At 39.3% G+C, this 24,433-nt stretch overlaps 1 protein-coding gene across 3 annotated transcripts in view; it reads left to right on the plus strand.

The window, feature by feature from the left end:
• RAPGEF4 (Rap guanine nucleotide exchange factor 4) overlaps positions 1–24,433 on the plus strand; it is a 286,204-nt gene that overhangs the window by 66,639 nt on the left and 195,132 nt on the right. The window contains exon 1 of one of the 3 annotated variants that reach the window (XM_012781951.3): positions 5,517–5,782. The exons of the other annotated variants lie outside the window; for them this stretch is intronic. Coding sequence (XP_012637405.1) covers positions 5,771–5,782 — 12 coding nt within the window. The 5' untranslated portion in view covers positions 5,517–5,770. Of the gene's footprint in view, positions 1–5,516; positions 5,783–24,433 lie in introns of those variants that run through there. 3 annotated transcript variants of the gene reach the window in all.

The following is a 24,433-nucleotide window of genomic DNA, read 5'->3' on the forward strand; positions in this document are numbered from 1 at the left end:
AGGCCTTGGTGGTAAAACCTGTTACTTTTATTCTTGGCAGTAGTGAATAAATTGTGGGGTTACTTGTTTGAAATATTTCTCTTAGAAAATATTAAAGAGCTCCAACCGCTCTGTAAAGTTCAGAGACAAAAGCTACTTTTAGGAAGGAAAATCGAAACTAGGTTTGCATGAGGTGTGTGTGGAGAGGGTTTCTGTCAATTAAAAGGGACCAAGCTTGAGGCAAATAAGCCATTTTTTGGGTCTTTCATTTTAAAAGGTAAACCAAAAAGTCTTTTTCAAAAAGGGAATTTGGAAAACTTGAGCTAAAAAGAATTTTGTGCAATCAAATAGTTTAAGAACAAAAATGATTACCCATGATGTGTGGCATTATAACTGCTTTTGTCTGTATGACTTAGTCAAATTGCCAAGATAGAATGGTTTGTGGAAATGTTGCAAACATTTATTTTAATTAGAAGCCCTCAGTGCTGTGAAGGAAGTTCATAAGAAGTTGCTACCTGTGAACATTAAAACAAGTTTATTGTTTAAAAAATTTTGAAACAGACAGAAAATCAAATATAGTACAAGGAATACCCATCCACTCCCTCCTAATTCAGCATTTGTTAACATGGAGCCATATTTGCTTCATCTTTGCTTGTTTTTTGCTGAACCCCTTTAATGTAAATGATAGAAATCATGACAGTTCACTCTGAACATTCAGCATATATCTCAAAAAACTTAGAATATCCTGTTACATTCCCATATCTCACCTATAATACTAATGATGATATCATCTATTACCCAGTCTATATTTCAAATATCCCGAATTGTTTCATAAATATCTTTTATAACTTTTTTTTCAAACCAGGCTCCAATAAACAGCCATGTATTACATTCGATTGTTATATCTAAGTCAATCTCTTTCTCTCTGTCTCTCTCTGTCTCTGTCTCTGTCTCTCTCTCTCTCACCTCTTCCTCCCTTCTTTCCCCACACCCCGCCATGGCATTGACTTGTTAAAAAGGCCAGGGAAGTTTCTCCCAAGATTTGTCTAGTTTTGTTTCCATGGTATCCTTTTTTGCACCTCTATTCCAGGGTTTCCTGTAAATGGAAGTTAGGCTAGAGGCTTGATTAGATCAAGTGAAGCAGTTTTTGGCAAGAAAAAGTCAAAGGCGAGGCTGAGTACATCAGGAGGATCCTAATGTCTGGTTGCTCCACTATTAATAATGCTAAGTTTGATCCCTTGGTTAAGTCTGAGTATCTGAATACACTTTAGAAATGTTTTCTGCAGATATTTTCCAAGGGGAAAATTGTTAAATAGGGACATTGATATTGAGGACAGTCTTTGCTGTCCTAAACTGTGCATAGTGTTTTGTAGCTCTGTGGGTCCCACCCCTCACCTGTCACCCCAGAGCAAGATTTCTGATCCATAATGTGGGCAAGGCGCAGAGAACCATTTAGAGCTGAAAAGGATGGGTAGCATTTTTAGTCTGACTTCTTTTACAGGGTGAGCAAATAAAATAAAATTAGATCAACATGAAAGATATTCGGTATGTGTTAATAAGTGATCAGTGAGAGATCAGTCAGATATTTCTCATAGTGAGTAAGAAATTAATCAGATACTTCATTTTACTTGCCTGTTCATTAAACTGAGTGTAGAGTGTGAATTAGGTGTTCAATCAATGATTTAACTGTCTAAACTGAAAATACAATAAACCCCATCACCTAGTGATCTGTTAATCAAAAATATATTGATGGGCATGCTTGTGCATATGTAGTACATGATAAGCCTAAAAAATTGTGCAATTATAAAGTACCTTCTGAATAAGAACGATCAAATTCTGTTTGTTTTACTGCTCATTTATTCAACATATGCTGAATATCTCCCGTGTTGATGTAATTGGGTATATGTGTATGATGTATGTGTATGTATATAGATGTGTGTATATACATATACATATATATTTATGTTCCTACTGTCAGGGTGGAGGCCTCTATTCTACTTGGAGGAGAAATAAAATAAATCAATCCTATAATTTCACAATATATCATTATCATTACATAAATTTTATTTCTATACTTTGAATGTTAGTGATTTATTCATGACATACACACTAATCTGCTAGCAAAATATTTGATAGCCAGAACACCTATTTCTTAATTATGGCAGAGAATAAGGTTAATAATCCAGCCATCCATTGTACTGGCAAATGATATCTGTTAGCAAAATTAAAAGCTGAGCTAGTCCTGGCAGCTGAAATCTATGTTAGTCTTGTCAGCCGATTATCGAAAGGGAAGAACTATGTAGGGAAGAACGATGCAGCTTCAGTATTCAGGCAGACTCCTGAATCATCACTGGCCTGGGAGTGGCAAAAGGAGGCAGCAGAAAGGTGAACTGGGTAAGGCCCCCACTGTCGGTAGGTAAGCTGCTCAGGGTCTGCATTAGGGGATAGGTTCCAAATAGTAAAAACGAGAGAACCTGAATCACAGGTCCACGTGGGCACGTGCCTCTCATTTAACTGTTTACTCTGTAGGAATGGTGTGCTGGGTGCAGCTTGTGGCAGGCACTGTGACGTTTAGCTTTGTCTCCTGTATGTCCTCTTGATGTCACTTACAGGGGCTGAGCGAGAACACTCCCATGGGAATTCCGAGTTGCTCCTTCTAACTGAAAGTTATGGTCCCTAATTACCAACAGCTAGCTCAGTGTAAAAATAGTCCCTTAATAGGCTGAGCAAATACTCTATTTTATATCTTACACTTGGGAATTCAATGGCCACACATATCCCCCTTCCTTTCTGGGCCAAAGGCAAGTTTCCTGGGCTTCCAGAGGTATGTATTCAGAGAACCACATGTGAGATTTTGAAATCCTATTCAATTCCATCCCAGATATCTCTTGTTTCATATTGTCTGTTATATTGTAAGTCAAATGGGCAGCACCCAGAGTATTTTTTAAAAGTTATTGGTAGGCTGGATGCGGTGGCTCACACCTGTAATCATAGTACTCTGGGAGGCCATGGCGGGAGGATTACTTGAGCTCAGGAGCTCGAGACCAGCCTGAGCAAGAGTGAGACCCCATCTCTAAAATATAATAATAATAATAATAAAAGAAAAGTTATTGGTATAAATCTGACCAGAAGCATTTATTCAATAGTCTCTACAAACACATAAAATAAATAATCCCCAATATATAACTAAGGTAGCAGCTTGATACTTTTCTTTGTACCTACATCTTTCCTAATGAAAACTATTAGTGCTTCCTTTCCTCCTCCCTTTTCCCTCCTTCCAGTTGCCAATTTATGGTCAGATTTGAAGGTGCTGGGATGCTTTATTTTAGTCAGGTCATATTTTCTTAGCTTAAGTGAATTATGCTAAATTTATTTTGAGTTGGTGAATAATGTCTCCATTTATGCCTTTTTGATATTAGAACTTAATAAAAAGTATTAACCAGGGTATAAAACATCTCATTTTCTGGTAACATTTTAGGAGGGAGGAAGAAACAGGCAGAGAGAAAGAGAGAGAGCGTGAGAGAAATATTGGAGATAGTTATGTTTCTGAATTACATACAGAAGAAAATTAAAAGTCTTGGAATACCATTTTTAGTTCTTGAGACAATTATAATTTATAATTTAAACTCTTTGACACTAGTGGCATTTTCTACCCTCAGTAAGGCAGTTAAATGGCAAAGCAGTTAAGTGTAGGCTTGGGAGTTTAAACTAGTTATTAATAGTTGATCCAAGATTATGGATATTTATGATTGATGGTAGCACTGGAAATAAACGTAAAACTGATTTACTCTCCAATTCCATGCTTTCTTCTCTGCACATATATTATAAGACGGTTTCCAATGGTTAGAACAACAACAATGAGAGGTTTTTGGTTTTTTTTTGTCCCCTGAATTTCTGTCTAATGTTGTGTCCGTATGAGGCGCTTTCAGGTTTGCGGCATGTTCTGACATCTTCACGTGGAATGTTCCTAATATATAAAATTGAATGAGGTGATGAGTCCAGTGTGTGCAGGAAAGTACATTTTAGAGAGGCACTCCCGGTCAAATCCATAAAAGATGCTCCTGAGAGGCCTCGATCTGGTTTCCACCTGTTTACCTGTGTTTCCATTGCACGAACATCATTCTGGCACAAAATTTTCCTTTATTTTGAATATGCTCAAACTGTGAGCCATGTGTGAGCATATTCAAAATAATACATATTTATGAACAAAGTCTTTGGAAATTTAAAGACAATAATAAAATTACAGAGCTGTTAAAAACAAAAGCAGTATTGTAAATTTATAGTCTGACTCATGTCACAATAAAAGTGGTTTCCTAGCAGTAACTGTTATTCAGAAACCTCTTTGGTGCTCTATTGTGATTTTATTCCAACCAAGGCAAAACATGTCACAGAGAACCAATGCTTGGATTTAATGATTGCTCCAGTAGAGTTTATTTCCCAAAAGTAGCTGTGGCCTCAGTAAATATTGTTAACTACATATTGTTAATCTAGTTCATGCCTTCTGAGATATAAAACTGAGTGATAAAAATAAGATGGTTCATGTTTCTGTCTTAGGAAAAGAAAGCAATTAGTAAACAGGGATATTGCCAAGAGTAGCAAATGCTGTTGAAGAAAAAGTCTAGTGCTTAATTTTCAGAAATTTTCTTTTCTGTAAGGTTATTCAGATATGTTAGCAGTTATGGAACTGAAAAGCTTTTTAGTTATTTCTATTTACTGCCTTTTTTAGAATACATAGGAGCAAAAGCCCTTTTCCATTAATAATCCTTCATTAATGTAAGAATAAGAACTGTTGAAATGATGGCAGGTTAGTTTTTGCTCATGTGCTTTATTAGAATATCATATTAGAATAATACACCTTCCAGAGGCATCTGCTTCTGCTTGAATAGGCTTGATGTTCCTATCTGTCTGTAGCTGTCAGAAAAGTGAAAGCCAAATGCTTAAAACGTAATGTCTCAGAACGTAAATATCTCAGAAGTCCTTTGGTGGGTTTTACGGCTTTATTTAGCATGCTAACAATTTCAGGTTGTTTCACTTTTGCATTAATGGTGGGCTTTCTAGGTGAACTGGCATTTCAGGTGGGTATTTAGTGGGCCTGGGTATTGAGGTGGGACTGCATGGCCTATCTGCAGACAGGCAGCCCCTCGCCTGCCTGTTAATGCCGCCGTACCTGCACCCTCCTCTAAGGAGTAACTGGAGCCGAGCAGCCAAGGGGCTTGCATTCTTCCAAGTCAGTAGCCCGTGCTTACTTTTGGCAACTTCGGAACTGTTACTGCAGGGTTACTTCCCAGGCCAGAAATTTGCATCAAAGGGCTAAGAAAAATACATCCAAAAATAAACATGAAAGCCAAGACTTCATGCCAGGAACTCCAGCCACACACATCCTGTTGGCTGGTTCTCTTGTCTCTCTCCTCACAGTTCTGATTCTTTTAAACCAAGCGGAAGCCTGCTCCGATGACTTAGACCTGTGTCTGCACCAGGGTTTCGCTCCTGTGTCTTCAGGCTTTTCCATGGAGTGACAAAATGATTCAAATCCAGAAAGGAAGGGAGTGAAGTTATTAGGAGCTAACTAAAGTTAAAAAAATAAAATAAAAAGGAAGTCTTTTCTTACTGCCTTTGACTGCCTGAGCATTCCCGGAGAACCATCAGCACCGATTTCTTCTCTGTGGGCTGAGAGTCAGTGGTAGATCAGAACAGGGAATTGACGGCGATGAAGGTACATTTTGCTGTCCAAATAAAGGATAGATATTCACTGGATGTCTGAGAACTTTGAGAGACAGAAAAAGAAGGACGTATGCTCTACAAGGTCAGAATGGATTTTATTATTATTCTTATTCTTTAGAGAGGGTGGGAGAGTGGAGCAATAGTACATGTCACTGTTTGCATTTGGGAATTATGCTCAAAAACATCTCTGGCTTTTCTAATTATGTTTCACCAGACCTAAATATGTGCCATGGCACTGACATAATTTGATTTCATCTTTGTCTGTGGGGGAGGGGGCAGAGAGTGAGTGGCAGCTCATCTTTTTCTGATGGTGAAGGATGTTTATTTAGCCTTATGATCTTAAATATGTTTCTAGAAGATAAACAGAGACAGTTGTTCAAAACTAGGCAGAGTCACATTTATCACATCAATATTAAATACATGTATTTATCTAGTGACATAGTTGCATGGCACATATTAAAAATGAATTTTGGTCAAGAAACAGATTGAGGGTGATGGTATTTCACCCTCGGGATGCCTGGTAGGTGTCTTGCCTGTAGCTCTCAGACTATATGAAGTCCTTAGTGTTTATGGGCATTCTGTTACATTATTGATAACTTGAAATTCTACCTGCTCCCCAGGCTATGATCCCACTGTTTCTCAGAAGATGATCAGGGGGTCTGAACAGATCAAGGCTTAACTGGCAGATGCCAGGAATAACCAGATGCTGCTCGGTAGGCCTGTTGGCAGGGTGCTGTAACCAGTAGTCACTTCCTCTGAGTTGGTGCTCCTTTGGGTGCTCATTTCAGGAGCGTACAGTGGATGCTCAGGTGTTTTAGAAGCTGCTGAGAACAGAGGTTCTGAAACACCTCTCTTGGCTGTGCAGTTGCCCGCACGCTGTTGACGCCTCACCCCACCCCCTCCCCTGTATTTCATCTCACCGAGGGCCTTTCCACTCACTCAGCTGACCTACTGGGCAGCCTGCCCTTCCAAAGAGCTGCTCAACTCGGGGATAATTGATGCCACTTTAAAAATTCCATCCCTAAGAAGCTTCTGTCATATTCAGTAAATGCACTTGGTTCCCACCACGTGGAGGTGCAAAATACACCATGTCTGCCTTTCTGTGGTTTGCAGTCCAGTGGAGAAGACAGACAAGCACAAACACAAATATAAGACAAACTGGAAAATGCTCTAAGAAAGGTGCAGTGCGCTGAAGGTCCTAGAGGGAGGGCGGGGAGAGATTCATTTCCACCCAGGGTCTCGTTTCACCCAAAGACAAAGCAATCTGGTTCTGAATTCTTGTGTGGCTAACAAGGCTGTTTTTCAGCATCCCTAAAGGATTGGGGTCAGTTAACCAAATGATAGTGTTTGCGGGCGGCCTTGTCCCGAGGGACTGAGCACACAGAAGAAGGCCGGGTTTCTTCACTCGGTGGTTGTGTTGTGCGACACTCTGTGTTCTGCTTTGCCGCGCCCCCAGGCAGGACTGGTGAGAGCTCAGCCTGTCCTTGGTGGGTGTCATGTGTTGTGTCTCCGAATGCCTGGTTTTGTTTTTTGTTTGGTGTTCAGTCATCATCTGGAGAAATCCGCTCTGAGGTTTAACGGGTTCCTCCAGGCAAAGGCAGTTCTAGTCGGGAAAACTTTTAAGAGCTTGAGACTTACAGGAGGAACTCGTGGTGCGGCCTGGGGGGTATTGCTAAGCTCTTTATGTGCAGAAAGCCCTGTGGTCATGGGACTTTCCTGCTCTTGTGGGGCCAAATTCCACTCCTGCGGATAGTCTCCCGGCTGCTGGGAGAGGTGAGGGCACAGTCACCGGGGCAGAGCGTCTGAGACCGAGGAAGAAGCAGCGGGGAGTTTTGTGACTGGGTTGGCCTCTCTGAATTCCCGCAGTCTTGCCCCTGTTTGATCTCACTGGCTTCAGGGTTTGGAGCTCTCTAGCCCAAACCGATAAATGCAAGACAGACCTTCCAAAGACTGTTGATGTGGTCCAGTGGTCGGGCCTGAAATTCCAGTCTATCCCTGGTTTAACCCAACTTTGCTGGACGACTTTTTGCAAAGCTCTCCAGCTTCCTGGGCCATCTTATTATAAAATAGAGATACCTTTATTTAAATGCTGCCTTGCTGACCGGAGTGGTCAGAGTTAATGTTGATCGAATGGTTACTTCTGTGCCTTCGGAGTTGAAAACATTAGCGTCCCCCTCCCTTTTTGGTTTGCAAATTAAAGAAGGCAGAGCCACAAATTATGTGAATGGAAAGAATAAAATATAGGGCAACAGTTCCTATTGTATCAAAATATATCCTTTGGAAGGGAAGAAGAATTTTTTGGTATCTTTCATCATTTATAGTTATAGTTCTTAAAACTGGTTTCACATTAGAATTATCTGGGGAGCTTTTTCAAAAAATTCCCATGCCTGGGCCCTCAGTAGACTAATGAAACCAGAATCTCTAGAAGATGGGCCAGGACATCAGTAGCTTCTTAAATCTCTTCAGATGTGTCCCTTGGGCAGCAAGGGCTAAGCATCGTGTCTTCCAGCAGTGGGCTTTGGTGACTCACCCATCCCTTAGTGCCTACTTCTGCATTCACCTGGCTGGCATCCTTGCCCCAGGCTAAGGCTCTCTGATTGAATATCTTTGTTCCTTACTCATCTGTGTTGAATTTCCTAGTGTAGTTTTTCTATTTCTCATACAGATATTTTATGTCCAAATTGGGGTTTCTGCCAGATTTAAGTGATAATGGCAATCAGTACTTTAGAGAGATTCTATGGGTTTTATTCAAGGCTTTATGAATTAGAAGTAAGTTGCTTATGTCGAATGCTTATTGAAAGCGTAAAAATAAGGTGCAAGATTATTCTCAAATTCTATAATCCTACATGCACACATTCTCGTAGCAATGGTGCTGTGTCACATCACGTAGCTCCTGGGAAACTCCACTGTACCCTTGTGACAGAATGAGAGTTAAAAAGACAAGTAATTTCTTAATATCATTATGAGAAGAGTTTTGAACTCTTTGATTCCCTCTCTGAGAATCTTGGAGCCCTCACTTGTCCCTGGACTATACTTCAAGAATTACTTCTCCAGGATAAATATCCAGAAAAAGAATTACTAATTTAAAGAGTATGAAAACTTTGATAGCTCTGGATAAATGTGGTCACATTTATTTTCAATGGCTTTTATTCTGCCACCAAGAGTACTTGAGCGTGCCTATTGCTTCTGGCCTTGGCCAGCATGACCATTAATACACACAGATGCTGCTCAACTTACGATGGGGTTACAACCCCATAAACCCATTGTAAGTTGAGACTATCATAATTCAATTATGCATTTGATACACCTAACCTACCAAACATCGTCGCTTAGCCAGCCTTCCTTAAATGTTCTCAGAACACTTATAGTAGCCTACAGTTGGGCAAAAATCATCTAACAAAAAGGCCTGTTTTATAATCAAGTGTTGAATATCTCATGTAGTTTATTGAATACTGTACTAAAAGTGAAAAAAAAGAATGGTTGTGTGGCTACTTGAAGTACCATTTCTACCGAATACATATCAGTTTTGCACCATCATAAGTAGACAAATTGTAAATTGAACCATCAAAAGTTGGGGACCAGCTATATATGTTTCCAGTATAATAGGCAGTGTTATTGTAATTGTGCTTCTTTGATTACTAGGATGGTTGAGGTATTCTTATCTATTTCTTACTAACTATATTTTCTTTTTCGGGACATATTATGTGATTGCTTTATTTGATCAAGACATTAACCCTTTGTTATAATTCCTCAAATGTTTTTATCTTGGTCTGTTTATTTTTCATTTTCCGTAATATTTAATGAACATAGAGTTTAAATCCATTAAATTCACCATGAACTTGGCTATTTCATGATTTAAAAATATTTTAAAGTTTGTTTTATAAAGAGAATATCTGACTTTTATTCATAGCCGATTTGAAAAATAACACAATATACGTAGTAATGTGTTTTCCCAATGGTGTTAGCTGCATGAATTGAATGAGTTTTAAAATTTTTTTACTGCTTCTCTCTTTTACTTTAAAAAATTATTAAATGTTCTTAGAAATTCATATATTGCCTCCAATTGTTTCTTATAACCTCTATGTGGACCTTATTTTATGCTCTGTAACAAAATTTTCATAAATTTCTTTTCTGGATATATGCACCATGATCTATGCTTGCTCCCTCCCCTCCTTCAGCACTTGAGTTTCTGCATAGGTCCCAGTGATTTGATTGTGGAGCACTCTAGTCCTTGATTCTGATTTGCTCCCGAAACACTGCTCTAAGCTTTGGGTCTGAGTGTAACATACCATTGAGTAGTATTGTGACCTTTTCCAAAAATAGTAAAGCAAGTCCTCTTTTGGGGGGGACATCCACTACTATTTTCTCTCTTCCACTGTCCAGTATTGTGTCTACCTCTCTAATAGTTCTGGGGAAAGTGCTGAAACTCTTACCAATAAGTGTCAGTGAAAACAGTTTTTCATTTTTAGGCCTTTGCTATTTGTTGTGAGTTTTAGTTTGTTTGAAGGGTATTTTTGCCCATGCTTAGCTTTATTTAAAGTCCAAAGAATTGCCCAATACAAATATTCTGAAAAAAAATCTTTATAATAACTTTCACTATATATAATTTCTGTTAAAAGCAGAACTTGAAAAATGGAGAATGTAGTAAAATGATCAGATATTGCATTTAGTAAGAGATACACCTGTTCAGAAACATACACAACTTTGTGAACAACACAAAATTATTTGCTTATCAAAAAAGTTATTAAGTTTTTAAATATCTTTTAAAAATGTTAGTGTTTTAATTCTCTGAAAACTATTCTGTGAGTCACACTCCCTCTTTTGACATTTTCATTCCATCATTATCAAAAAATGTCATCATACATAGCAGACAGCATATTAAGGTGGTGATTAATAAATGAAAATTAATAAATTAAAATCCCTAGGTGAATTCCTGATAACAACTTTTGGAAGTGTGTGCATAATACTCTAAACATCTAAGTCCTGGCTCTGTTAATACATTTTTGGAGACATTTTAGATAGTTGGGAATCCCTCGCCCCCAAATTCTCTTTCTTGCTTTCTGTTTGTTGCTTTATATATTCTTCTCCCTCATCCAAGTCCCTTCTCCAGACCTCACCTAGGTCTGAAATGTTAGACTTACCTTTTTTCCCTCCAACTTTTAATTCAAACTTTCAAACATTCAGAAAAAAAAAAGAGTTCTCTCTCTCTCTCTCCATATATATGTATTTGTATATGTATTTATCTAATGGCTGAACTATTGAAAGCAGGTTGCAGACATCATGGTACCTTACTCTGTAGAATTTCAGGTTGGTTTTTCCCCCTGCTTCTCCTTGTCCTAGCTGGTCTCCCATTATAATCAATTGTGCATTTATCTCTTGCTTTTCAATTCCATTCCACCACCCACAGTTACCTCCCTTCTTTCTCAGGCCTCGCCAGTGAGAAGGAGGCAGAAGGCAGTATAGAGTTTAAAGACCATCTGAGGCAGGAGGATCTCTTGAGCCCAGGAGTTCAAGACTAGCCTGGGCAACATAGTGAGACTTTGTCTCAAAAGAAAAAAAATAGTGTGAAGACCATGGACTGGAATTGGCCAGGACATGGTGACAGCCCTGGCCTTGCTTTTTGCCAGCTCTGTGTCCTCAGGGAAGTCACATAATCTCCCTAGCTCTCTTCCCTCATTTTTAAAATAAAATGGAGGTCAAAATAATCCTACCACAAATTGTTGTTGGGAGGAAGAAATGATATCATGCAATCCATACCTCACTTAGCCCCAAGAAAGCACCCAGTAGATGGTGTGGTGGTGGAGGCAGATGAATGCATAGACAGGGGTCCTCAAAATTTTTAAACAGTGGGCCAGTTCACTGTCCCTCAGACCATTGGAGGGCCGGACTATAGTTTAAAAAAAACTATGAACAAATTCCTATGCACACTGCACATATCTTATTTTGAAGTAAAAAAACAAACGGGAAAAAACACCTGCATGTGGCCAGTTTGAGGACATCTGGCATAGACAGAGCAGGGGTCAAATACCTTCCCCCTAGCTGCTCAGACACCTAATGCTGCTCTCGCTGCTGCCCAAGGGGTATGGTTCAAACTAGCTACCCTGACACGCTCAGTTTTATAAATTTGGCCCTATGTCCTTTTCTAGCCATATTGCATCTGTTAACTAACACACACATTTTTATCAACCTAAATCACATCGGCAAGCATCAGTGCAGCACCCACTGAATGCTGTGCCAGGCACCATGGATGGGGAAAGGGCCAGCTTGTGGCCCTCAAGGAGTTCACATTCTAATGAAGATGAAAATATATGCAAAGAAATATTAAAATAAAATGAGCTAAGAGCTACAGCAGAGGAGGATACAGGGGCTGGAGGTGGGGGGAAGAGAGAAGAACTGCCAGTGAGAGTCAAAAGGGTTTCCAGAGCAAGTCCCCCTGCAAGTGTTGCCTTCATAAGGCTGGCAGGAATGTAACTGACAGAAAGATGCCACCAGACCCAGGCAGTGGATACCAGCCCTTCTGATGTGACACGTCTTCGCTGGGGCCGGGTGGGGGTCAGAGCCGCCCTCTCGGAGTGAAGGGCCAGCTCCTCCCATCCTCAGGTCCCTCATGGAGAGAGGAGCCCGTCAGAGCCTCCTGGCCTTCTCGAGGGCAGGATAGGTTTTGATATCCTTCTGCCCCTCCCTGACCCCTTGCCAGCTCTTTCGGAGACTGGTTATGTACCTGCTTGCTCTCTTGATGCAAACACAGGTAACAAGCCCAGCAGTGTCAACCGGGAGAACTGGAGATCCTGTTCTCAGTGAAACACCCCCTGGCAGACTCCCAACTTCGGGCTCACTCACTGCCGCTCCTGCCTGGGCCTTCCTGGTCTCTTGGGTGTGGGGGCCCTGTGCCTGCCACCCCCTTCCTTCCCCACCGCCCGAGACCCAGCCCAAACGCTGTCTCTTCTGATGTCTCTGGATCAGGTGAACAGCATCAGGAGCGGCCCGTTCACATCTGTGCCACCTCCCAGCGGTTTATTTTTAAAATCAGATCTGTCTGTGAAGGAAAGGCTGAGTTTCTTCCTGGGGAGATGAGGATACAGATGGTCAAAATAAAAAAAAAGTGTCTCTAAGAAAAACAGGTTGATATTGGACCTGAGATCAGATCAGGAAATGAAGCCAGCTCAGGGAGCACAGCATCTACAATTGCTGAGATTCAGCGACTATGAAGGCCTAGAGCACTGCGCCCCTCCAACACAGCCTGAAAGACCTGGAACTCCAAGGCCCCGGGCTAAAGGAGCCCAGAGCAAGAGGCCATAAGTTGGTTTCTCCCGGGGATGTGGAGCCTGCAGGCCTTGGTCGGTGCCTCCCACTTTCAGTGTGGCCGTAGTTCACTGCAGATGTCAGGCCTGGGGCTTTGGGTCACAGAGGCATGAACACGCCACATCACTCTTTTTCACATCTGTGTCGTCCCAGAATTTGGGAGAATCCTCTCTGGCCTGGCGTAGAAGGAAGGTGAGCTCCTGAAAGCATCCCATATGAGGGATCCGAGGCCAGATCTGACTTAAAATCATCGTGGGCATTTGGGTTTTACATTTGCATGGTGAGTCTCTGTATGTGAACAATAAGTAATTAATGATCATAGATGAATTTTGTTGACCACCAACTAAATCCCAGAAATCGTCCTTATCTTCTTACCTATATTAACTCTTCAGTAGTAAGTTATTATCAGTTTAGGCTGAAGAATATAGTTTAAATAACCAGAATTCAGTTATGGGAACTTTTGGAATGAAAAGAGTTCTTGGTTTGTTTAGGAAAAATTTAGGATTAGACCCAAAGATGAGCTTTTTTGCCTTTTAGTAATACGATGACTCATTTAGTTCATTGGCAGATAGGTCTGTGTGTGGAGTGTCAGAAAGAGAAATGATCTACAAACAGTGCCTTCAGTCTGGGGTTCATGGCCCCTGGGGAGTTCATGGACCAGCTATTTAACCCTTGACATTTTTTATATGTGTGTGTACATTTTTTTCTGAAAGAGGGTCCATAGTTTTCCTGATAATCTGATAGAAGTCTGTTACCCCCTCCAAAAGATTAAGAACCATTTTCTGTCAAATCAAAAGGCTACAGACCAGATTATATAGCCTATTCCTCGTTTGTGTGGGGGAACACCAAACATTTACTCCCAGTTTAACACATCTTTACAGAATTTGTGATGGTCAGAGTAGAACTAGAAAAATATTTGTCCTCAGGCGTTAAAGCTTTGACATTGATATCCCAAAACTCTTTCTGTAGCAAAAAAGAAATCATTAAAGAGAAAGAACCATTAAGTTCTAAGGATCAAAACAGAAATGCTTTGCAGGAAGAGGTTCCACCAATGCCCATTATAAAACAAATATTTCTAATTTATTAGTCCATTGCCCCCTTTAAATAGCCGAGTTGATTTGAACATTTTGTTCCCAGTTTCAAAATGATTGAACTTAAGATGACAGGAGTTTTTTTATGCTCATGTGGTTTTGTATTCTCGGTTCCATATCCCTCCACAGACTGTCTATATTTAATAATGATCACAAAACTAACTGGACACCTTCAGACAATGGCACTTTTAAAAATTAGCCGTAACATGGTGCATCATGCAAAGCAAGAATTCTCTTTGTTTTTTTATTTTAAAGAAATTATTTCATTTATTGGGACTGGGTAATACATGAATTTGGTACAAAATTCAAAAAGTACAACAGGGTAGATCGTGCAAAGTATGTTTCTACCCTTCCTTCCCTGTCCCAGTCACCAGGTCTCCTCTCCAGAAGCAACCACTGTATGGGCTTCTCCTGCAGTATATTCTATGCAGAATATTCTCTTTAATTGGTCATTGGGCAAGACTTGCAAAACTTATATTTAACTCTTTTCAACCTCTTGAAAAAGAAAAAAAGTTTTAAAATTTCTAAACCTGTCAAGACATTTTGAGACATAATCTTCACTCAAACTGACCCCAACATACCTACCAGGGTTTCTGTTCACTTGCTCCATTTGCTTTACTGTTTCACCAAACCCCAATAACAAGAGCCTCTTATCAGCATCATCTGATGTTTTAAATCTGAGAACATTATTGCAAAATGTTACTGTGTTTCAAATATAAAACTCTAAGCACGTAAGTCATTTGAGTATAATTAATTTTAATTTTTAGTTATTAAGAATGAATACATTTGTTGAAAATTTAAAGTAATGTACATAGTAATATTAAAAGCCTAAGAGGTAAATATAAAAATATTACTTCCTTCAATTTTAATAAAGATGTTAGTCATGATAGCTATGGGACATCATGTTGATACCATGCTAGTAAATGCAACCAGAGAAATCCTTTTTTTGCATTAATTTTCCAAGGAGTTATCCCTGTAAATAATCTCTACTCATCTTGTACATATCCTGAGTTGATGAATATGTACCCATCAAGGCAGGCATCCCTCGTGGTGTAGATGACCTTGCATCCATGGCCCTTGAGAGAATAAATATTTATGTTGACAGTGCAGCTGTCATGAATTGAGTTCATAAAATTGGGTTTGGGTTTTTTAATCTGGCATATTATTCTTGCTTAATTTCATTGTGCTGGCTATGGTTGCAGTGCTATAAATCAGGGAGAATGTTTACCCGTATAAAAGAAAGAGAGAAGGAATAATGGTACAAAATATTGCCTTTGTTTACTAAAAGTGTTTCTTCATTTGACTACCTATTGTTTTTTGGATGCCAGTTCCCTGGATCTATCTTTTCTTAATTTCTTTAAAATTAAAAAAACGTATCTATGATAATTTGAGGTAAAGGGTAGCATAAGCCTCGTGAAGTAAAAGGATGACAGAGGTGAGGTAAAATGAAACCTATTTTTAACATATATAAAAAATGATGTATATGCACAAAATTAAACAGTACAGACAAGTGTGATTATATAATTTGTGGGGCCCAGTGCAAAATAAAAATGTGGAATCCCTTGTTATTCCCAGAGAAAAAAAGGGTTGTTAGTGGTTCCAAAATGTACAGATTTTTCCTTTCTTCTGCGTGCTCAGGAAACAAAACTCACCATTTTGTTCTTTATTTGCTATTTAATGTTGTTTTAATAAAGAAAAGTACAGATTTTAAATTATTAGCATAAATTTACTGTTTATCTTTCTATGGTGCAATACTAGTTTCAAATGCAGATATAAGAATATGTAACTTGCATGTGGAATCACCAAACTTATGTAATTTTTATTTCCTAGCTCATATATGCATATATTTTGTTCTTACTAGGATAGTGAAAACTGTGCACAAAACTGATTCAACTGTTTTTATTTCACTTCTTGATGTACATACATTCTACTAACACTCTCTGTGTTCAGCTTACAGATGAGTAAGGAAGGACTGAAAGGAAGGAGAACTATGGGTTGCCCTATCTTTCCTTTTCGTTTGTGTTGTTATTTTCAGTATCAGTGGTTGGCCAATATCGTCAGCCCTGGATATCCACGGGTTCCACATCTGCATATTCAGGGAACTATGGATTGAAAATATGCAAAAAAAAAATATGATTGTATCTATACTGAACACGTACAGATTTTGTTCTTGTCATTTCCTAAACAATACAGTATAGTAACTATTATATAGTATTTATGTTATATTAGGTATCATAAGTAATCTAGAGATGATTTAAAGCATATGGGAGGATGTGCATAGGTTTTACACAAGTATACCACCATTTTATATAAGGGACTTGAGCATCCCTGGAGTTCTTTATCCACAGGGGTTCCTGGAACCAATCCCCCATGGGTAGCGAGGGACAGCTATGCATAGAAGTAACATGGTAAGAAAGGATATGGTAGAGTTCCTTTGCCAATACCATTGCATGCTTTCTGTGTTCAGAGCAAGTTCGGGTTAGAAAAGAAAAGGGGGCCTCTGGGGCTGGCAGTGCCTGTATTGACTCATTGCAGATGTGACAGGCTTGCCTTGTACTTGCTCTGCGTCATGCTGAACCCCCAGGCATCATGAGTGCGCCGGAATTCTGTGCTCGTGGGCATTTCAGACACTGTATGTGAAATAGGACAAGGAGTGATGGATACACGTTTGTATGTGTCCCCTTGACTCGTGTGCACGGTCCCCCACTGCACCATTGGGCTTCACTTACAGAACACAAGTTCAAAATGAAATTATTATGGATTTCAAGGTGGTGGCAACAGAGCATTAGACCAAGTGCAAGGGGCCCTCCTGGGCAGGGCGCCGATGCAGCAGCACAGCTGTCAGGCCTGTGAAGCCAGCCCTGAGTATGGAAATGGATGAAATGAAAGTGAATTTCTTCCTTGTCCTTTCCCACACTAATTCCCAGCTCCACTCCCCAGAGGCAATTACTTTAATAAGTTCTTCAGTAACATTTCATATACTTAAATACGGTGATATGCAGGTATGTATAGTGGTAGATTAAACATGACCACCATTTCTTTGCAACTTTTCCAATCAAAAGGTGGAGTCTGTTTTCCTCTTTGTAAAGCCAGAGTGGTCCTGGAACACACTTTGACCATAAAATTCAATGGGGGAGACTTTGTCTGTCTTAAGTGTTGGCCTACAGAGGCCCTGCAGCTTTCACTCCTGACCTCTGGGAGTGCTTCCTCCATTGTATGAAGATACCTGAGTTGAAAAACTATGTGGCCCATTGCAGACATTCCAGCTATACCAGTTGAGAGCCCAGAGAAGTCAGTCTGTCTAGCCCTAAGCAATCCCCTAGCTGACTTTAGCCACCTGAGTGAGCCCAGGTGATACCAACAGAAGAACTGCCCAGGAAGCCTACGGAATTATGAGAAATAATAAATTATCATTGTAAAACAAAGCCACTAAGTTTTGGGATGATTTGTTATGAGTAATAACCATATAATGGTACATATATTAAAAACATTTGAATTTATATACTTCTATAATTGGGATTACATCATTCATTTTTTTCTGCATCTTGCTTTTTTCCCATTTATTGTATCTCAGAGATCCTTCAGTCCAAATCCACATCGATTAGCCATAATATGCTACAAATATATTACTATAATATATTTAACCTATGGACAGGTATGTTGGTTTTTGTTCTTATAAACACTGATGCAATGTTCATTGTCATACATGTACCTTGAGGTACTTTTGTGGAATAAATTCTTACCGACAGAATTATATGGACATTATGTAAAATTTAAAATTTGATAAATATTTTCTAATTATACTCTAGAAAGTCTGCACCAATTTTCACTCCCCCAACAGTGTGTGAGTATATCTGTTTGTAAATTCTTCAACCTGGGTAATTTCAAACTTGGAAAATTTTTGTTATTTTGTTTTGTATTTCTCTAATTATGAGTGAGGTTAAGCATCCTTTAAAACATTTCTTGGTGGTTGTACTTTCTTTTGTCTGTGAATAGCTATTTTATATCCTTTGTCCAGATTGCATTTATGGCTTATGAGATTATAAGAGCCCTTCATAAATTAAAGAAATATGACCCTTTTGCCATATGCATTAAAATATCTCTTCCAAGTTTTTGTTCAAGATATATTTTGTGACAAAGCACTTAGGACTGGAGAAACATGTCCTGGGTTGCTTTATGTTTTTCTTCCTCAAGACATTTCAGTCATTAATTTTTTTCCTCTACTCTCTTCCTGTGAACTATGCCCCAGTTACACCTCCCTAAGGACATACAGTATTACTATTGGAGCAAAACTTTTAAACAGTCATTTCCTTGTCTACCGCTTCTCCTGGAAAGTATATTAATTAATCCATTTAAAGTTGTTTTTACCCTTTTGCTGCTGGCGAGATGCTACTTTAGGAGGCTAATCCCAAGTAAGTTGTTTGCTGGATCTGCTGGCTGCAAAATGCAGTTCCCAGCAATAATTCATCCATATCTATTTGGGGGAAATGAAGAGAAAGAATGCATTTTAAAATTATATCTCATGCTGTTTTTCTTGGCTGGATCAGTGGCTTAGCAGTTTGGTACATTCTGTGTGGTCACTCATTCTCTTACAGATCAGATACGTTTAGTGGGATCATCTTGTAGGGTTGAAGCTAAGGAACCCTGGATGCAGAGACGAAGTAATTCCACTTTCAAGCCTAGATTTGATCATTCCCATGTGCTCGAAGCATTGCCTGTCAGTGGTTCTAGTAAAATGGGATATGATCACATGTGGGAAAATAGCGGAGGCAGCTTCAGAAAACTCAGGGAAGGGAGATTGAAAGGAGTGTCTAAGACTGGGTGCATATCATAAAGGTAGAGGAAGGAGAACTACTCCTAATTAAGAACGTGATTAGGAGATTAATGCTACCATGGCGGTGTGCAGTGCTGGACAACAGCAAAACAGAGCTAGAGAAGCTCTGAGACCTCTGTCAACATGAAATAATCCCTTTTTAAATCAATATGTTTATTTGCAAAATAAAAAAGAAAAGAAATCCCAAAAAAATAACTTTTAAGCTCTTTGAGAAATGAGAGGCTCTGCAAAAGATTGGTTTCCAATAAAGGGCAGTCATCTTCCTTTAAACATCAGAATATTTTTGGAAGAAGTTTTTATAAATTGTGCTCTCTTTCTTTCATTTTTTTCTTAGGTAAAGTATTAAATTTTGTTTTCTTGGAACATAACCGTGTCATCTTCATGAGCTTATGCTGTTATTCTGGCTCCAGTCGACTGGTGCCCTTTGAGGCTTCTGAGCTGAGGAGGAGTTTTGCCCCACGCTAACTGGCACGGATACGTCACAGAATTCTACAGTTTTCTGTTTTCCCCCCTGGCTCCAAGTTGCCAGCTCTCACTTTTCCACTGATGTTAATATTCCTGCCTTTAGAACCATTTCCCCTTCCCCTTCTCCTTGTGTCTTTTCTCTGCTAGAGGTTGGGAAATGACATGTCCACCTTTTTTTTTTTTTTTTTTTTTTTTTTGAGTCTCACTTTGTTGCCCAGGCTAAAGTGAGTGCTGTGGTGTCAGACTAGCTCACAGCAACCTCAAACTCCTGGGCTCAAGCAATCCTCCTGCCTCAGCCTCCTGTGTAGCTGGGACTACAGGCATGTGCCACCATGCCTGGCTATTTTTTTCTATATATATATTAGTTGGCCAATTAATTTCTTTCTATTTATAGTAGAGACAGGGTCTCGCTCTTGCTCAGGCTGGTTTTGAACTCCTGACCTTGAGCAATCCTCCCGCCTCGGCCTCCCAGAGTGCTAGGATTACAGGCGTGAGCCACCACGCCCGGCCGACATGTCCACCTTTTTAGCAGGATGTTTAAAGTGAGAGTAAATAGACCCTGAAGAAGTGTGTTGTGCGTACTCATAGTGTGTCATCCACCAGCTCTGATGTGTGAAACAGATGTCACGTTCATTCTGGTGGCTTGGAGGGTTCCTTTGCAGGTCTTAATTGTGTTCAGATCAATTAGGAGATGTGTATAAGTGGCCTCTGGATTACTGGTATATTGTTAAAGAGACTTAAATCTTTACAAAACATTATTTCTAAGTTGTTCACCAAGCTGTACACATATCTAACAATATGCAAGCTCATTAATAGATAGAGGGTGCAGTTTCTATAGTGGAAATCACATGGCCTAGGAGTCAGATGGATTTGGGTCAAAATGAGATTTTACCACCGTGTGCTATTGGGCCAGAAGTTTGCACCTCAGTTTACTCACCTATAAAACGAGATAATAAAACAAAGCTTGCATTGTTGTGGAGTGTCTAGCACATGAATAAACACTGAGTGAAAGGATTTCACTAAATCAAATGATAACAATTTCAGATATATATAACCTGATGTTAACATAAATATGTTTTAGAAGTATAAAGCATTGGAATACATTCTTAATACTTATGATTATAAAATCTCTTAACCTTATTGCTACATAGCTTAAATAAAGATACAATTATAAATTGCTAACAAACACTAAATTTAAAAAATTTAAAATTTTTTAATAAAAATCTCTTATCCATTATCCATTTCCAGATTAGAAGTCAAATTCTCAGTGGCAGTAGAAGGTTGAGGTCTTGCAAGGACTGAGGCAACCAGCATTCCGTTCCTCTAATATTCCTACATTAGAATTTGTGTGTAGGGCTGGAAGGCAGATGGAATTCTCACTCTTCCAATCTCTTCCTGACTTTTTTTTCCTGACTTTGAATGAAGGTGATACTTTGACCACCCCAGACCTCCCAAACAGAAGTAGGAGGTAAGGTAACTCCCAACTTACTGAAATGGAAATGTCCCCTCCACTCCATAAAAGATGTCACATCTTGATGTAGACTTAGGTTTATTTTAGAAAGTAGTAAACATTCTTGGCAGCAAAGATCTTCATGATAGCTTCCTTTGAGTACCAAAAACTTCTAATGTGTGGACTTTTGTCGTACATATATATGTGCAAAACATTTCTGCCTCCACACATTTATGGCAATGTCACTGCCGAGAGAAATGCCAGAATACCCTGAAAGGGGCTGAGTTACCTTTGCTTTGAGGTTAAAGGTTTGGTGCTTTGGCACCACCAGAAGTCAGCTGGGTGTGGGGTCAGTGGAACAGGCTCTTGTCTGTAGCTCCTTGTTGCATGATGTCTCAGAATTGCTAGAGGAACCTCACAGCCTGAACCTCCTATCTGCTGGGGTGATTAAACATGCTCTGTTTGGGTGTTGCCTGGTAGATGAGAATAACAACACTGCTTGGGTAAGACAAGTATTGTCCTGAGGTGTGGCATCCTTTTGACTTCCTCCCCCAAATGGAGCATTTCCTGCTTCCCAGCTGAAGGATGACTCATGCGAAGAGACTTGAAGCTGTGACACAGGGGACCAGTCAGGCTATAATTATTTGGACGGCATGTATGACAAATCTGCTTTCGGCACACATCCCATCCAGGTAGAGCCAGGAAATGCAAGAAAGGCTGGAAATAGCTGATGGCTGGCATCTTCGACACTAGGCATTTAGTGCTCTCAGCAACCCCAAGTGCTACATCAAAGCAGTCATGTTTACCAGAATTCTCATTGCAAATCTGGATTCTGATAATGATTTCTATTTCTTGTGATTTCTGGCAATTGAGAAGCAGTTTTGGAGCTTATTCAGAGTGAAAGATTTGTGCAGTATTTGATTTATACCTGAGATGGACATATGTTATGTGCTATGATGGTCCATAGAGACATGGCTCATCTTGTGCATTACATGGTGTTCTTATAGAATATGAGCATTAGCATTTATTATTATATATGTCAAGAACCATGTTAGGGTCATGTGTTTGTGTGTGTTCATTTTGTTGAGTCCTAACTATAACCTTTTGAAGTAATAAACATAAGGATAGTATATGCCTAGTGCTTGCTGTGGGCTTGTCATTATGCTAAGGAGACATTTCATTTACATTGTCTTATTTAATCTTCCTAATAACCCTGATCAGTAGGGATTATTATCTCATTTTATAAGTAAGAATATGGACACTTGGAGAGATTAAGGAACTTGCCTAGGTTAGTATGACTAGTAAAGTGGAATTAGGATTTAAACTAGCCCTGTCTAGCTTGAAAACTCATGATTTGTACCACGCTGTTTCTCTCTTTTACTGTGCTGTGATCAAGCAGTATCAGCAACAAACCAGTCAACCAACAAACCAAACAAACCAATAAACAAACAAACAAACAAAACCAGTTTCAACTTCCATTAATGGAATATATTTGAGAAAAATACTTACATTATCATGTAGAGCAATAGCCCAAATATGGCGTGGTATTCCATTCTCACCAACACTTATGAAAAAATTAGAATCTTCAATATAACATTGAGTTAAATTCAGTGAACATGAAGTGCTCACTGTGTTGATCATGCTTCTTATGAGACCCTGTGATCTCAAGAGATTCTTCCTCACACACAGGAAGGCTACTGTTCTTATTTTAGCCCCTCATGCTGTGACTTATCATTTCCTACAAGAAGTGGCCTGTTGGAGGGAGGTCTTCCCTTTGATTTCCTAAAAAGTAAAACATGTTTATTTCCCTTTACCTATCACGATATGAAAGAAGATCCTCCTTAAAAATACTTCCCCATTTCAACCTCGACATACTACATAGGAAGATCAAAGTCATCATCATGGGCTGTCATACCAGGAGGACCAGACTGGCCAAAATCACTGTCAAATCGGGGTGAGAAGTAACCCACCATCTCCCACCTTTGTTTTCATTCTAAACTGATTGACTTAGAAAAAATAAAGTAAGATAATATTATATGATCCAGCCTTTGGATATTTGATTTATGACCAAAAGGAAAGAAGAATCCGGTGGCATCTTTGTCTAAGGAAAGCTCATACATGGCCTAAAGTTAATATCTTAAATAAACTTAAGAACTTTCTAAGCATGCTGGTGATGAGTTCAATTGTTAGCTCCTTTTTGCCACATAGATATGGGTTTTTAAAATTACTGTAGAATTTCATGGTATGGAGGTGATTCCAGAAGACTTTACATATACACTTTTGATATAATTTGAAGATATTGTATACCCTAAATGCTTTCTTTGCCCTCAGCATTTCATGTGCACGCATGCAAATTTATCTAAAGAATGGTGTTGCATATGCATGATACACGAAACGCATAGTCATAGGAGAGGACAGGAGGAAGAATTGCATGAAACATGTGTTAGGAAAAACCAAAACCTGTTTACTTGTACCATATGTTGTTCTTTACTGCACTTAGTTTCTTAAGAGGCATAAATTAATTTAGGCCCAGTTTCTAAGTGTGGGCAATAGAGAAGATTGTCTCCCAGCGCTTCCACCAGTCCCTAGGCACTGAACAGGACAGGGAATAGCTTTCTCCTGGTGTAGATCTCCAGGTGCCCTGCCCACAAACGAACAGCAATGCACTGAGGATCTCCATTTATAGTTTTCCTTTTAATGAAAGAAATATATTGTGGATATGAATTATAGTGGGTTATTTAATGGAAGAAAGCATTCAGCTTCTTTATAAAGGCAGGTCATTGGCTTTATCACTATTTTAGGCTTTAAGGAGAAACACTACCACTTATTTATTCACAGAATATTTTTTGGATATTTACTAGAAATGCATCATTATGCAAATGAGATACAAAAACCACAAGGGCATTGGGTCCCGAGAAGGTGACTAAATCAAGAGGTAAGTCATATACATATGAAAGGTTGAGTATCACTGTAAAAGTTACTAACTTTAATGCGAACATTAAGAGAAACATGAATGGATCAAGAAATGACAAAATGATCAATGTCGTATTTTCCATCCTCTTAAATGCTGAAAGCCAGTTTCTCTTTGGTACTTTGTTTCATCTCTAATTCAAAGCTTTCATAAAGTTGTACTTCCTCCATTGAAATCTTTGAGCATGTGGAGAATTATGGTAAGATCATCTCTGGATCCAAATCACTCATTATATGGCTTCTCTTCCATTAAGCATCTGTGTTTGCTGCTTTTTGTTTGTTTATGGTTCTCTGTTCCTATGAGAGCTGGCTTAGAGGTTCTGAGCCAGGGGGAAGATCCTTACATATCTTTAAATAAAGATTTTCAGCCAGGAAGGGAAGCTGTTCTCTTCACTGATCATGCAGTCCTGGGGGTGTAGGAGCACGAAAGCCAATAGATCAGCCAAGTCACCCTGGTTATCACCGGAGTACTCTGTTCCCACCAAAGCACCTGCACAACCCATTATTATACCTGCTTGATGAACTGTTTGCTCTTTGGTCCTCTGTGCCATTTCTCTTAGCTTTTGATACTTTTCACTGTCCACTTTACCTGCTAGAATTATGTGCAGTGTTGGGGTGAGC

The sequence above is a fragment of the Microcebus murinus genome, chromosome 8 (genome assembly GCF_040939455.1).
Source record: "Microcebus murinus isolate Inina chromosome 8, M.murinus_Inina_mat1.0, whole genome shotgun sequence".
Classification (NCBI taxonomy): domain Eukaryota; kingdom Metazoa; phylum Chordata; class Mammalia; order Primates; family Cheirogaleidae; genus Microcebus; species Microcebus murinus.